Here is a 15,916-nt window from a genome sequence, read left to right on the forward strand (position 1 = left end):
CAATGCGGTGCCTCGTGCTGAGTTTCGGTATTGTTCTCGGATTAGCGCATAGCGACAGATTAGCTTGGTTTGCTGTGGGCCGGTGCCACGGTAGAACCCGGCTACGGGGTGATTGAACGGGTAATCTTAATTTTCCTGTTGGCACCAAAGGCTCTTTGTAAAAATAGGTGTACCTGACTCCCTCCTTCCCTCCATTCCAACTCTCATTCTGATCCAATTGGTCCCACTGCAAGTAGAAAATAGACCTTCTTTAATTTGTTCATTTTTATTTTTTATTTTGCGCAAGAGTAAGCTTCAGAGAATGTCTAGAAAACAGGGACAGATCGAATTAGGATCAGGTGTAATTAATTACAACTTCTCTCCAGCTCCCTGGCAGTCGTTTTTTATTTTGTCTTTTTTTTTTTATAACATCCAAGTTCTTGTGTTGTTATTTTTTCATCTTTCCATCTCTGCATTAAAGGATGACATTATTATCTTTGGCGTTGTCATGTCATTAACATAATGAGGCTTGGATATCCCCTTAGGCCTGTTTGTGTTTTTGTTTACAGGGAGCCACTTCTTCTTAGTGCACATGACTAGTGCGGTTTGCTTCAACTGTATCTCAGGGGGAGAAAAACCTCCCAATTTAACATCACCAAAAAGAATGCTCAGCGTAACAAGCGAAGTATTTTTATTTGTATTTGTTTGGTCTCATATTTGTGGATTTAACTCTGTTAGCTGCAGTATCATTCTTTTCACTGTATGTTTGTTTTGTAATATTCTGTGCAGAGAGAGGACACAAAACAGCTTAAGAGACTGTGTTGGATAGTAACATGATAGCAGGACAAACTAAAAGGGTAATTAATTCCCTTGAATTCTCCTAGCAAGAAAAGGATTAGAGTCCTCTTCTTTGTTGCCTGTATTAAGATACAAAGGCCATTTTGTTTCAAAGCCTGATTTGACGCTAATGTACTTTGTGGGATAAATATGAGATATGAATATGTGTCTAAATAGCCTTCAACAATATGTAAAAGAGAGAGAATGTGCACTTTGGGATACAAAACATAATTGTAAATGTCAGGCAATGAGCTTATCCAAAGTCCCAACACTTTTCCATAGCTAATGTTTGTGGCTGGGGAAATGTTTGCTAGCGGAAAACATTTCCTGGCTTTTGATTTCATTCAGGGCTAATTAATGCACTAGCCACAGAGGAGCAGGGGGTATAGATGGATCACAACTGAACCAAGGGGCCCCCTAGTTCTTAAAAGCTAGGTCACAATTCTATAAACCAAGTCGTGAGCAGTAATCCAAACTGCTACTAATGTGCTGATAGCGTTGTGTTAATGAATATTGAACACACAAATGAAGCAATCTGCAGAGCTAGAGCACGGACTGTTGTGGCTATTGCCGGAAAAGCTAATGCCGTTACTAAGGGCTAGCCTGATTGATCAGATTATTATAAAATTATTACCAGTAAATTAAAAAATATTTCATCAGTATACCTGTTCCTCCCATCCTCCCACACTGGGAAGCGAACTCGGCATGGCAACCATGTCTATAAACACAGTGTGTTACGTAATCACCTACGTCACCAAAAGGCTAGTTCTTCAATGGTTCGGTTGGGTGGGATTCCTTCTGAGGAGTGAGTTTAACCAATTCAATTTGGTTATGCTGACTTCAGACTTAGATTTGACTTATCTAGGCTTTCATAGAGCATGACAATAAATTCAACATCTGCTTCTGTGTGAATCTGCTTGTGTGATTGGAACTCCACCAGCAGACAAAAGTGTAACCACTTTTGAGTCTCCTGAGGCCCACTATATTGTTTCCTCATCATGATTAAACTGACACAGGAACATAATTTCAGTACGAAACAATCACTTTTCAAGAAAGAGACATCCTATTTTTCAGTCTGGGATAACTTAAGATGCACGATTGGGAGAACAGGCACAGGGACCCTCCGCTCCCATATGAAGTGTTCAAATAAAAAAAGTGTTGGCGCAGGAGAGAGGATACAATGTGTGAAGATAGCTTGTATGTTAACAATGTGTTTTCTGTGACGCATAGACGAGTTTTGAGGTGGTTTGAGGATGTGTGTGTTTGTGTTTGTGTATATGGGGGGGTGACGTGTAGTGTGTGTGTGTATGTGTGTGTGACAGGGGGGTGCATTTGTGTGTTGACACGATACACCAGTTAGGGGAATAGGGCGAAAGGAGGAGGACTTGAGAATTTAGTTCATGGCTGGACTGTTCAATGAGACTTGGGGATTCAGGAAAGAGACATAATTCTCCGGCAAAGGTCTTCTGGAACTAGATTTACAACTATTATTCTTCCCACGAGCAACATGTAGCTGCTGCTATCTCCTGCAGTCTCCTGCAGGCCGAGAGGAAAAAAGGGCTGTAAAATAAGGAAATGCGAATAAAATACAAAACAACTTCACAAAAGCCAACAGATTAATGACACAGACGGAGTAGCCCTCTTTGGGAATTGAGACAGTGTTTATAGTGACGCCTCAGCTTGTGCTTGGAGAGCCAGAGTGCATCCATGTTGGCAATGAAAAGACAAAATGGCCGCCCCCTCCTTGTCTTTACAAATTGCTGTCCTTCTGTTTCTTTTAAGGAAACTAATTGTTCAGTGGGGCGTTGGTGATTTTGTTCATTTGCGGAATGCAAATTAGGTTTATTCTCACCGCATGGTGCTTTGGCGGGGTATGGCGGGCTTGTTTGTTGAGCAGGTCTTCTGTTTGGTGGTTCATGGGATGTATTTGAGGACTGTGACTCATCATTGTATGAGGTAGAGAGACAATTTGCGAAAAGATTGGCATGCAGATCTAATAGTAATCTGCGAATTATGCCAGTACATGCCCCATTCGCACCAGAATACAAAACTAAAAATACAACCAAACTAAGACTGTGTGTGATCTATGTCTATGTCTTGTAGCAGAGCCAACAGACAAACCACGTACCATCACACCTTTCCCCTACCCCCGACAAGGAGAAAGGGGGTTTCCCGCCTTGTCCTTATCTCCCAGAGCAGGAGCTTCAAAGCTTCTGGCCCAGCATGGTTGCAGAAGGTAGACCAAAATGGCCTTACAGTATGGAGACAAAGGATTTTAAGGAAGGACTAACTTTTCTGGATTTACAAACACATTCTCAAGGACTACATGGCTCATGGACACTATTTCAATGACAGTAGTTGATGTGTTATAATGTATGCTTTCCCTTTAATGCTGTGTTGATATAATTTGATGAACTTCCTTTCGTGTTATGATAAATCAGTCAATCTTGATATCAAAATGATTTTAATCTACAAACTAAACCATTTATTAATGGTGTATTGTTATATTTTGAAGTATAAGCAATACATTGACATTTGAAATAGCTGAACTCTGAAAAGTTATCAACCACTTCACACCCATACGTCAATCTCAGGATGGACGCCCAGGTGGGAGTAACTGACCAATCAAAGAGTTCACCTCCAAAAGGATACCCCCTTTCGCAAGGATTATAAAACCCCGATGCACAAGCCAACCTGGCTTTTTCGCAAGGATTCACCGGAAGTGTTCGCGACACATCTGACCTATCCTTCTCAATCAGCAACTCACTGGACCACCAGGAACTTGAACGAAACATTCCTTTGCTCTAACCGTTTGACAACAACGAACGGAACTTTGACTCTTCTTCTTCAAACTGACAACAGTAACTGCGATATTGCTACATTTCTTACCTGTGAACATTGGCATATTGTGATCAAATTTGTTAGGTTTGATTTTAGTTTGCAAATGATTTAACCTAACTTTCGTTAGGATTAGTTCTCCAGAAGCCTATCTCTCTCTCTCTCCCTTCCCCCTCCCCACGCGCTCTCAACCTACCATCTTGTACCAACCCTCATCATAGTTTAGGACTTACTGTAGACAGTTCAACTCAACTCTCTCAACTAACCTATAACGTCTCTGGTATTTGTTCATTATAATTACATTTCCTTAAATAAATCATTGTTTATAATACTCGCGTTATCCCTCACGTTATCGGATCTGCTCTACTTTCATAGAATTCACTACTTAAGATTAGACTGATTATTACGAAGGCTATTATTCAATAAGGTTTCCTCTGTCCCTTTAACAAATAAGAGGTGGTGCCCCTAAGAACTACATACTTAATTATAAGTTAAGTATTGCCAATCTTAAACGAGCAAACCCCGCTACAGTCTTATCCCACCATTCTCTATACATGACAAATCCTCCCTGCATTCCCATTGCTCTGTCTCACTATTGATTGGCAGGTGTCACTCAAGACTTGATGACTGCAATCAATCAGGAAAAACCTCAGCAAACCCCATCAATTAGAGTTAGAACATTCTGAGATTATTGGAGCATATCAAGCCAGGAAACATAGGAAGATGGCCTGTCAAAGTGTCATGATTTATGAACTGGAAGCGGACCAATGAAATGACAACGCTATATCAGGATAGAGAAAGGTTTGTTAGGAGTTGGCTGGGATATAAAGTTACTAGATTGGATGTTAAATTATCACAAGTTAAGTTGTAGCCCTAACTCTTCTACCGATGCTCGTTCATTCAGCAACACTAATCCTATCTATCTGAATGTCTTAACTGCCTACGCAATTCCTGACATTAAGACACTAAAAGATAGCATGCGTTAGTTTCTCTTAGATGCTGAAGTTCATTTCAGAGGCTGAGTGGTCTCTCTCCCTCGTCCTTGTGCCCATGACGACCGGGCGGAGTGCCACCCATCTATAATCTACCCTCTCATGATTTATACGCTTCTTTATCATTGTATAATATTATACCCTTTTAATTGCGCCACCCTTACCCTGGCAAAACGTAGCCAGAGAGAGACAGCGAGAGAGAGAAAGACAAAACAGACAGAGAGCAAGGCGCTGCAAGGTGTCTCACTTTAGGAGAAAGTAAGCAAGAAAGAACAGAACAGAGGCAGAGAGTGAGAAACAAGAGACTTCTCAGATCCTTCAGCAGCGCCCCAGAGACACCGATCACCACATTGCCTCCCCAAACACCTCATCAACCCCCTCCCCATCACAAGACTCACTGCTATCCCAGAGCCCAAATTTGAGTGAATCGCTGTGAGCGAAGATAAATGACCATTTTCTCTCGGATGTCATACACCTCCAATAGTTTCAATAGGGCCCCCTAAGGATAGGGCCGTAATTGCTTCTTATCTCCTTTTGGATTATAATTTTACCATATGTTTTCTCAGAAATCTGAGTCACAGTTTTTTTTTCCTGCTCGTTTACCCTCTAGTGGGTCCAACTTGCTCAAGAGTCAACATAACCATGTGATCAATATTTCAGTCTGTCTGTCTGAAACCTGCAATTACCCAGTGTCCTTTTCTTCGGCACCGTCTGCACTGTTACAATGGAACACAAGTTCACACCTAAGTGGCTTTTAACCAGGACTCTTATTTTTGAGGATATATTCCGGCAGGAGCGAGCAGAAGTAGGAGGGTGATAGGGGGAGATAAAGAGAGAGCGAGGAAGAGAGAAACATACAACTGATACTATATCACCATGGTCATTTTTCTTTTTTGGAAAGGTAGATGTGGTTTATATTCAAGGTTTGTTTGATTGGTTGGGGACTATGCAAGGGACAGTGTGACCAACGTGAAGAACATTGAAAAAAGCAGATCATCTTTCAAGGTGAAGAGGATGGAATGGTGTGAGTGTCGCCGATGCCAGGCTTTTGTTAGAATTAATTTTTGCCTCAAGTCCAACTCTTGTTTGGCGGGCAGATTTAAGCTTGGCATGGGGAGCGGGGTCTCTCTTCCCCTCTCTCCTGCTAAATCAAACATACCCAAAACTCCTGAGCTGGCATACATTTGAAAGCTGAACAAACAGAACAGGAATAAAAAGCTGTGTACATGCACAGACACACAGCGCTTCACATACAACAGCGCACAAACACATGCAAGAGCACACATACTTAGTCTAAAAAAATATGTAAAAATATGCAGATATCTCTTGTATTTATTTGTCTATTTTTTGTAACTAAATCAACCAGATGTGACAAACCATCCTAAAACTGATTATTTTAGTTAACGGCAGCTTAAACGACACCTTGGAAACGATCATATCAGTGTTCAATCCTCAACTGTATGCTATCAGTATACATCTTTCATGAGACACAGACATAGACATAGTTTCCTACTCTTACAGCAACAAGGGTTGCATTTTTCCCCACTATGCATACTTAAGGCAGTTCACTTAAGACCCGTGAGTAGAGTTATTGAGTAGTTCACTAAAAGTAACAAAGGATCAGAATGAGGAGCACAATCACCCCCAGACTGAACATAATTCAGACAGCGCAGGACGTTTAAACTCTCAATGACTCTTGAGAGAGAAATCTACAGTCAATGAAATATTTTGAGAATAGAGTTTAAAGTTTCAGTTCGGCAATCAGGGACACCAACAAAAGTGCCGTTAAATCTGAAATGGTACGTGTGGTATGTTCGATATAGGAAAGTCTGGGTCAGAGATTCATAGAGTAGATGATTGGATTGTTGTGGTGGGGTGCTGTGGTGTACATTTTAGATTAGCCAGTCCTAGAATGGGTTGTTTAGATTGTAAACTTAGAGCACTGCCTTACCTTTGAGGTCCAGGTTGCGGGCTCCATTGGAGTGCTGAGTGACGGTGCGCGAGTCGATCTTGAGCGTGTGCATGTTGTTGGCGTCCCGAGAGACCACCACGTTGTGCCATTGATTGTCGTTGAGTGGCTTGTCAGAGTTGCCTTTCATGAGTGAAGGGCCATTGCCAAGGTCAAATACGTAGTGGACGTACCTGTGGGAGACAAAAAGTGGTCAGTAACAAGTGTGTGTGTGTGTGTGTGCTAGAAAGAGAACGAGGGAGCGGGTGTATTCAAGACATGACGCAAAGGTTGTTGTTTTTTCTTTACTTCTGTAAACACATTACAGAAGCAAAAAGTGAGATGATAGGTTGAATTTTTTTTCTCATTATTAAATACAATTACAATTGTTCAATGGGGCTGACGTCACCAAGGTGATGGGGGACAATCTCAACCAAGACATGGGGCATTCAACTGCAGACAAGCTCAATTAGGAAGACAGACAAAAAACCCTCCTCTTCCTCTTCCCCTATTATTATTAAAAGCTGCATTTCTGTCTTTCCCCCCCCCCCCCCCCCCCCCTCATCAACTTTCGATGCCATGTTTGACGTAAATTTGTTTCTCATTTTACAAGTCAGATTTTAGGAATTATTTTAGTGTTGTCTGATTTCAACAAAGTTTAGCATTTATCAGACCAACTACAAATTAATATTTCTTGGTCTTCCAAAGGCGTCAATTCTCACATTACTTTCTTACATTTAAACTTGCTGGATCTCTTGCTGGAAGTACTGGAAGTATTTCATACTCTCGGGTAAGATTATAGGATTGACACTGATACAACCTGTATGAAAAAGAGTGGGGGCCTTCACTATAACAATCGTGCTATCAAATTCCGGTCATCATTCCGGTCATCTGTCCCTATAGCCTCTGTTTGTGATTTCTTTTACTTTTCTGTGGCTAAGGGGAGTCAGGTGGCTGAGCGGTTAGGGAATCGGGCTAGTAATCAGAAGGTTGCTAGTTCGATTCCCGGCTGTGCCAAAAGGACATTGTGTCCTTGGGCAACTTCACCCTACTTGCCTCGGGGGAATGTCCCTGTACTTACTGTAAGTCGCTCTGGATAAGAGCGTCTGTTAAATGTAATGTAAACTCATAATGTTTCTATTGTTTGAACAGTGAACACTCTTTAATCATCAAAGTTACAGTTAGATTTATTAGATGTGTACCCAGTCATATCAAATCTATTTGCCTGAAGAGTAGCTAACCCAAAGGTCCCCGGCTTTACAACTTTCTCTGCTTCTCTCATTTGCTCTTATGAAGTGCAGTTCTTATTTATTTGTATATATCTAATTCATGTAAGAGACTATTTTAACTAAGTTATTTACAATGAGACTGCTGAATAAATATGTATTCTAGCCTAAATATCAATTACTCCAAGCAAGAAATCCAATTTAACTCTAAATCCATGAATCTCTGCATCTGTCTGTGCTTCTGTGGCTCCAGAACCGGGTATTGTGTGAAGTTTAAAAACAGCCAGGTATTTTTCTTAGTCCCCAATGACATGGATTGTTGACTGTGAAGTTGTTTAGATGTGTGGTTCACGACAAATATATAAATATTGAATCGGATGTTTCATTGTCTGCCACCTAACATTTCGGCCCACGGGCACTGCACTAGCATTCATTCACAACACATTAAGAAGACTCATAGAAACAAGCTAACATATATGGAAGGGATCTCACAAGAAACTAACTGGAAACTGAGCCACTTTGTCCCTGAACATATTATTTTTCATATCGCCATGAGTGCAACATGGGGGGCAAAGAGTCAAGGATACGTTTCCTATTGTATGAGGAGGCCGTCAAGTGAGGTTAGAGCAGGGGTGGCTAACCAGTCCAGCATAAAGAGCCAAAACTAAAACGCACCATAGCAAAGAGCCACACATGCACGCCCGCACTACAACAGCGGCTTACAGATCTAATGACAGTCATAATACAAAGCATAACAGTTTTAATACGACCGCACAGGGCCTTGCACCACCGGGGGCCTCGTGCCTGCCTGGTTTGCAATCCAAGTTTGCAATTGCAAGTTTTTTTTTTTACTTTCAATATTTTTGTATTCCTTTTCTTGACTCGATGTGCTCTAAAATGAAATTCCCGTTTGTCAAAAAATCTAATGTATTTCTCATGTATGCTCATTCAAATTCTTAGTCTTATTTTTATATATATTTTATTATTTTAATTGTTATATTTTTTAATTGTTTAGTTCTTAGAATTTGTTTAACCATTGTACTTAATTTAAGGCCCGTATATGTTTATTGTTTGCATTTTCCTGCCACAGTAAATTCCGTGTTTGTGTAACATACATGGTGAATAAACCAAATTCTGATTCTGATTGGGATGGGATAAGAAACCCACCCAAATTATCTTCGGTTAAACAGGCGCGGGAGGAAATTGCCACAATTGTTACAAATCAAGTTCACATACATAGATTTCTCATGAAAATCTTTGTAATCATTGACATGAAAGAAATGTAACACAGCCATACAATAAGTCAAAACAATGTAACGTAGCTTTGCAGGAAGAAGACTCTGGCCTCGCCAGCAGTGCGCACGGGCCAAGTTTGCGCCCTTAAAATAGCATCTGAATAACGCGCCATTGACTTTAGACTACGTTTTTCCTGGTCTGTGGCGGAATAGTTTTTCGGAAACTGCAAAATATCACCGGGGAACGTTTGCACCGGAACACGCCTCCTTTTTTCGCTGAACCGCAAGGTCATTCCCTAATTTACCGACGTGCGTCTGTGGAGGAAAAAGTCTGCTTTGCGTCGAGTGCAAACTAGGAATGATACTTGCGTCATTGAAAAAGTCAACTGCGCTGGTTGCAAGATAGGACCCATAGTCTGTCTCAGTTTTTTCAAAGGTCAACATATAGGAACACCGCTCTCTTTCTCTTTCCCCCCTCCATCTACCCCAGGGCTGACAAGGTGCCATCTTTCATTTGTGCAGACAAAATGGTTGTCTTTTGTTTGCCTGGTTAAGACTACTGTCAGCGTGCAGTGTTTATCCTGTCTCTGTTCCACATGTCCTTGTCTTTGTTCCTGCTGGAAAAGGCAGTTTAGGCCTTTTGTTTGGTAACAATACTAGACAGGGAGGAGGAGGGGCAGGGAGATACATTCATATCTCTGCAGGAATGGATGAACAGCATCGCAGGTATGACAAAGGTATGCTATTCACAGACATGTTATTCAACACCGCTGTTCATAATTTAACAACTACATAAGAAGTTTCAAAGGCTCAGAAAATACATTCAGCTGAATTTGTGTTTATCCAGTTTATTTGGAGAGACATCAGATATTTACCGTGGAGAACACAATGTTTTCTCCAACTTCTGGGTCTCACACTTAAAACCTGTTTTCGCCATTCAATACTGCCATAAACCAAACTGATTATTTTTGCTCCCAGGAATTTAGTGCAGCCTTTCTCTCCAACAAGAATTGATTCACAGCACAGTTGGTTCACATCCTAAATTATTTTCCACAGCTCAGCTACCCCAAATTTGCAACCACCTCTTTTTTGTTTTCTTTTTTACTGAGAACTGGATTTGACATCTTATTGGACCATAAATGGCTTTCGAAATATTCCATGATACGTGTCTCAACAAATCAAGTACTCTCAGTATTTCCGATGGCAACTCTCTGCATATCTTCCCTGATGACATACAATGTACTGACCCACACAATGACATGACTTGTTCACGCTCACCCTTTGACAAGCTCCACGACGATGAAATCACTGCCGTCTCCAGAGTTAAAGAGCAGCAGTCCGTCAGACGTGGTGGTCTTGAACTGAAAGAAGAGGTGCATGGAGGCGTAGGCCTGCAAAGTGGCTAGCGCTAGGTAGCTGCCTTTCGTTCGAAACGTCACTGGGTCGGCGATGATGTGACGCATGCCGAAGCGGGCGTTGAGCTCGCAGTAGGAGATGTCTCCGTTCTTGCACTGGTCGAGGTAAGGAACCCCGTTGAAGGTGAGGCCCTGCAGATGCCCGATGAAGTTGGAGGGCACCACAGAGATGAATCTGCGTTCGGTCATGATGCCTGTCTCGATGTTGTGGAACTCCAGTCTGGTGTGGGCGCCGGTCATCTGGCCTGGTAGGAGTAGAGGGGGTCAGAGGCATGAGGTGCAAGCAGATAGTTGGGCAACATACCAACACATTTGGATGAATGTGCTAGTACTCTAACTGCAAAGTATACAAAGTTAGCTTCGAGGCAATTATTTTCATTTTGATCACACAAACGCTCGCACTCCCCCCCCCCACACACACACACTGACATCCCACACATTATTTCAGTGTGTCCCTCGTGCACATAGCTGACAATAAAATGTACTAGACAGTAATGATCATTACAAAGATGCAGATAGAAAATACAGAAGCGCTCAACACCCCCATCCATACAAGGTCTCCCTTCCCCTGACACCACAGTGGCTGAGAAGGAAACGGTTCAAACTGGCTGAAACTGAGGTCTTCAGACCGCTCTCCTGACCGGTCAAACCTAGCCCTGGGCCTCAGCTTACCCTCTCTACAGTATCTCTTCTTCTCACACTTTCTTTTTTCTCTCCTTCATCTGCTTCCTTTCCAACCTGCTGTCACCCCAGGGGAGGTGAGGTTAGCTGGTCTCTTACTTCTCATCCATTTCATTTCCTCCTGTAACCCTCCGCCTCCACTCTCTTCCAATCATCATCGTTCACCTCCTCCATCTTTCGGTTATTGAATCCCTTCTTTAAACCCGGCCCAGGGGATCCAGATGTTTCCCTGCCACTTTCCGTCTCATTTCCAACCTATCCATTGGTCACTGTCTAACGTCCCGTTGGTCATCCCCAAGCACGCAGCTGACACTCACCCTCGACGGTGACGTTGTCTACCGACAGCTGCAGGTTCTTGCCCCGCCTCATGACCTTCACTGTGTGCCACTCGTTGTCATTGAGCTTCTGCCCAGCAAAGAGAGTCTCTGGTCCTTTACCTGTGGGGGGGGGAGAAGTGGTCACCCAGCAGCCAGCAGGAGTGATGAAGCACAGAGCAGCTACAACCCACAGGTGAGGAACTGTATATCTGTGGAGAAAACCTGCGCTTTAACACACATCCACACGCTCAAGTCATGTCTGTCCATTTGAACACAAGGGCACGCGCAGACACACATACAAACACGCACACACACACACACACACACAGCATTCAAATTGTGTACACAGACTCTGTGTGTCTGTCATTCATTCAGCACTCATAAACAACCTGAAAGAATGAAAAATAAATGTGACATGTAGACAATAAAACCGAGACAAACAGCCCTAAAAAGACACCATCAATTAGGCCTATAGGGTCGTACACTACAGAACCATATTTACATTACTGTATTTTCAACAGTAAGCGTGCCAATAAAGTCCAGTGGTGGACAAAGTACGATACACAAATCCTGTATGCCGATAATTGAAAATCTACTTAATGAGGCCTACATGAACAAATTCAATGTACTTCGTAACTGTCCACCACTGATAAAGGCAAACAGTGTCTGGTAGCACGACATAGAAAAGAGACCTCTTTAAAAAAAATTGCAGGACTCGCTTACTGAGCACCTAATGTATTTTGCAGCACACTTGAGCATTTTCTTCACGCAAGGCAGTCGGCTGTGGGTCTCGCCTGTTCTTTGCCTTCTCCTCTCATTGTTCTCCCTCTTCACTTTCGCTATAACATATTCACAGTCACGGAAAAAACATGTTCTATGGAGTGGCATATGGCTAGAGTGGAACAGCTTATTAAGGCCATGTTTACAGCAGCCTTCCCTACCACTTCTCTCCATCTGAACTAGGGTTATTTATATCTTTGTAATGACACTGCATCAAGTATGCCACGGCGTGAGAGAGTGACAGAGTGGGAGAAAGAGCGAGTTATCAGCAACGCAACGTGTCCGTCGCTGAAAGGCTACGGCTCGATTTGTGTGTAGGGGAGACCAGGGATTGGTGTCACACTCTTACCGATGCCAGTATTTCTTAGCACCAGCAAATTATAGAAGACTTATTTCAATATTGATTCAAAGCTTAAGGTCCTGGGTATGAATGAATATCACTTTTATCAGCATACCAAGGAGTCAGGTGGCTGAGCGGTTAGGGAATCGGGCAAGTAATCCGAAGGTTGCCGGTTCGATTCTGGGCTGTGCAAATGATGTTGTGTCCTTGGGCAAGGCACTTCACCCTACTTGTCCCTGTACTTACTTTAAGTCGCTCTGGATAAGAGCGTCCGCTAAATGACAAAATGTAAATAACATCAAGTAATAAGCCACGGGGTTGGTTGTCACTGTATATTCCAATGAGATGTGCAACAAGAAATTATGTTTTTGGTTTAACGTAGAGATACCAAATAATCGCAAATGTTCTTAACACAATATGTAATGTGTTCATCTAGGGTGAATTTGGGTAATCTGGGACATTGGGTAATGTGGGACACCTAAACTCCAGAGTGTTTTTTCCCCTGCTATGACAATGTCTAGTCCACAGAACTTTGACTCTATATTTAGCATGGATGTTATGTGACTGAAATCACAAAACGTGATTGGTGTGGTGTCACATAAAGGGTCAGGGCACTAGTTAATCAGGAAGCTCCCATGAGAAAATGCATGAAAAATATTTCCCAGATTACCTGAATTCACAGTATAAAGTTACTGCCCTAATGGTGATTAGAGAGGAGAATAATGTGTGTATAAACAAAGCTATAATGAGTGGAGTCTTCCACTTAACCAGTGGACCAGACCGATATAGCGGCAGTGTTAAATTGAAGCCAGTCACTTCTATTCAACAAGCTTTTAAAAACTCTTCAGTGGGCTAAAACTATAAGTTTATTTAATTATTTAAAAAAAACTTTCGCTTTGTAATACTATTTTAAAATGTGTTTTGTGTATGCATGAGGCAGGTCCATTATTAGAAAGCCTTCCATATCACAGGGACTGTAGTGATGTCTGGCTATAGCTGACTAGCCGGAGGTGCTGTTGTGCTATGATGAAGTATATCTTGGTGGAATATGACTGTGCCCCCCAGTTGTGTGTGAAATGATTTAGTTTCAAGGAAAAAGGTTCCATCAATTGATAGCCCACCTTCTGTCTGCACACACACACACACACACACACACACACACACACACACACACACACACACACACACACACACACACACACACATAGACACAGGAGAATCACTTTCTCATTTACCACAGTCACTGTTCGCATTGGCTTTTTTGTGTCGAGCCACAAGAAATTGGATGGAGAGAGTTTTAATCACCCTGTGTGTGAAGTAAATATGAAGTAAAGGCTTGCTACTGCTGAGAGAGAGGGAGAGAGAGATAAAGACACACAACAGAAAACTGGTGAACCGATGTAGAATTAAAATAAAACGACTTTAACTTGCATAAAGAAGTGCAAATGACAGACAGTGAATGTGAGAGAGAATGAAAGAGTAAAGAGGGAGAGACAGAGAGGCACAAGCAATGAATAGTTCTACAGAGCGAGGGAACACATTTAAGAGAAACTAGGAAAACAACAGCGTGTGATGTACGACCGTGGTCCTGTCAGCTGTGCTGCAGGGAGAATAAATGGGCTGTGCTTTCCCCAGGGACAAAGTCTATGGGTTATTTATCATCCTTGGCCACTAGGGGGCCAGGAGAGAGCAGGGGGCACTGCTGAGGGCCAACATCTGACACAATAGGCAATAACAGCTACTAACACTAAATATAGAGCTTTTGCTTTCAAGAGGAACCCAGATATGACTGCTAGCGCCTAGGTGTGCAAGAGGGGTGGTTACGCTAGGCCCCAAGAACACCTTACACGTTCAAATAATACATCAATTACACACCGTAAGCCTACCGTGCTTGTATTAATGAGTCATCTTATTGCTCAGCCAAGTGCATGTTTGGTTATCAAACGCATTCGGATGGAATACACAAACACAGCCCCTTAATCACACTAACCCTAATACAGTAGCTTCTACTCAAGAGTTCGGTTGCTGCGAGCCCCACAGATAAATATTAAATATCCCCATCCCGATAAATTACTCACTGTTGAAAACAATCTTTTTTTCAATTCAATTCAATTTATTTGATCAAGAGGGACAGAGTATATTCATGAACATTAAAATATAAATGCACCCAATTATAGCCAAAAGGCTAGTTCCCAATGGCAGTCCCCCTGCCAGAGTGAAAAAAGGCTATACAACCTAAAAAAAAAGGCATTGAGTTCAAATGTATCAAACTGAAAATCCCAATACACAAACTCCACTTGGTTCTTAACCATGGGTAGAAGGAAAAGAACAATGGGTGTACAAACAAGTGGTAAAAAATAATTCTACTGCTAAAAAATTATTCCACTGCTTACCCACTAATGATCACATTTTTGGTTAATTATCAACCATGTTTTGAGATTCCTTTTAAAGCAGTTGAACGAGGTTGATTCTCTAATGTTCTGTGGGAGATGGTTCCATTCCCGGGCTAAACTAACTGAGAAAACCGACTGTCCACACTTTTTTCACAGTCTCCTCTTGCTGCCCCTCGAGTAGCAGTGGTTGCTGCTGTTCTAAACTTGACTAGGCTGCATAGCGGTGGGGGGGGGTTGTCCCAACTTAAAAGTCTGTACTTATGGAGGACTGAACAGTGATGGCTGTATTTAGTTTTAGTATATTAGTTTAGTATTTTGAGAGCCTGTTTGTAGAGACATGACCGGTTTAATTAAGGGTAGTGGTAGTTGGCAGTAGACCAGTGGTTAATGTGAGGTAAAATCAGCAAGAACATATACATTTTGGCAGCTTTGGTGGATATGTGAATTCTAAGATGCCTAAAGTTGGCCAAGGTGATTCTTTGCATCGCCCGTCAAACAGGTTAGGCGTAGAAAGCTCAGAACTGCTATAAAGCATGCAACATGCAACTTACAGTGGTGCCCATAGGTACAGACATCCCTATAGTGCCGGGCCACCTGGCTGCCCGTACGACCAGTCAGTTTGACTCATGGATGACGTGTCGTGTTCTAATGCCCAGGTAATGAACAGTCTAAACAGACCAGAGGCTGAGAGCTCAGCGTTCAATGAGGCAATAAGCCCTTAATGCTGTGCCATCACACACACACACATGCACACAAACACATGAAGGCCATACGCACACGCAACTGCTCAACACACACAAAGAAATACATATACACATGGGCGCGCACACGCCCTCGTGGACAAACACACACATACTCCTCTGAGTCGGTTAATCATTAATAGGACCCGGCGATATTAAAACGCAATTAATTCCACTCCATGGTGCCCTTTTCGT

General features: G+C 42.3%; 1 protein-coding gene across 1 annotated transcript in view; it reads right to left on the reverse strand.

Moving 5' to 3' along the window:
- nrxn2b (neurexin 2b) overlaps positions 1–15,916 on the reverse strand; it is a 437,850-nt gene that overhangs the window by 215,639 nt on the left and 206,295 nt on the right. Inside the window, exons 12-14 of the mRNA XM_067261168.1 lie at positions 11,469–11,588; positions 10,334–10,715; positions 6,598–6,788 (exon numbers count right to left, since the gene is read on the reverse strand). Coding sequence (XP_067117269.1) covers positions 6,598–6,788; positions 10,334–10,715; positions 11,469–11,588 — 693 coding nt within the window. The remainder of the gene's footprint in view (positions 1–6,597; positions 6,789–10,333; positions 10,716–11,468; positions 11,589–15,916) is intronic.

This window comes from Osmerus mordax, chromosome 23 (genome assembly GCF_038355195.1).
Source record: "Osmerus mordax isolate fOsmMor3 chromosome 23, fOsmMor3.pri, whole genome shotgun sequence".
NCBI lineage: Eukaryota > Metazoa > Chordata > Actinopteri > Osmeriformes > Osmeridae > Osmerus > Osmerus mordax.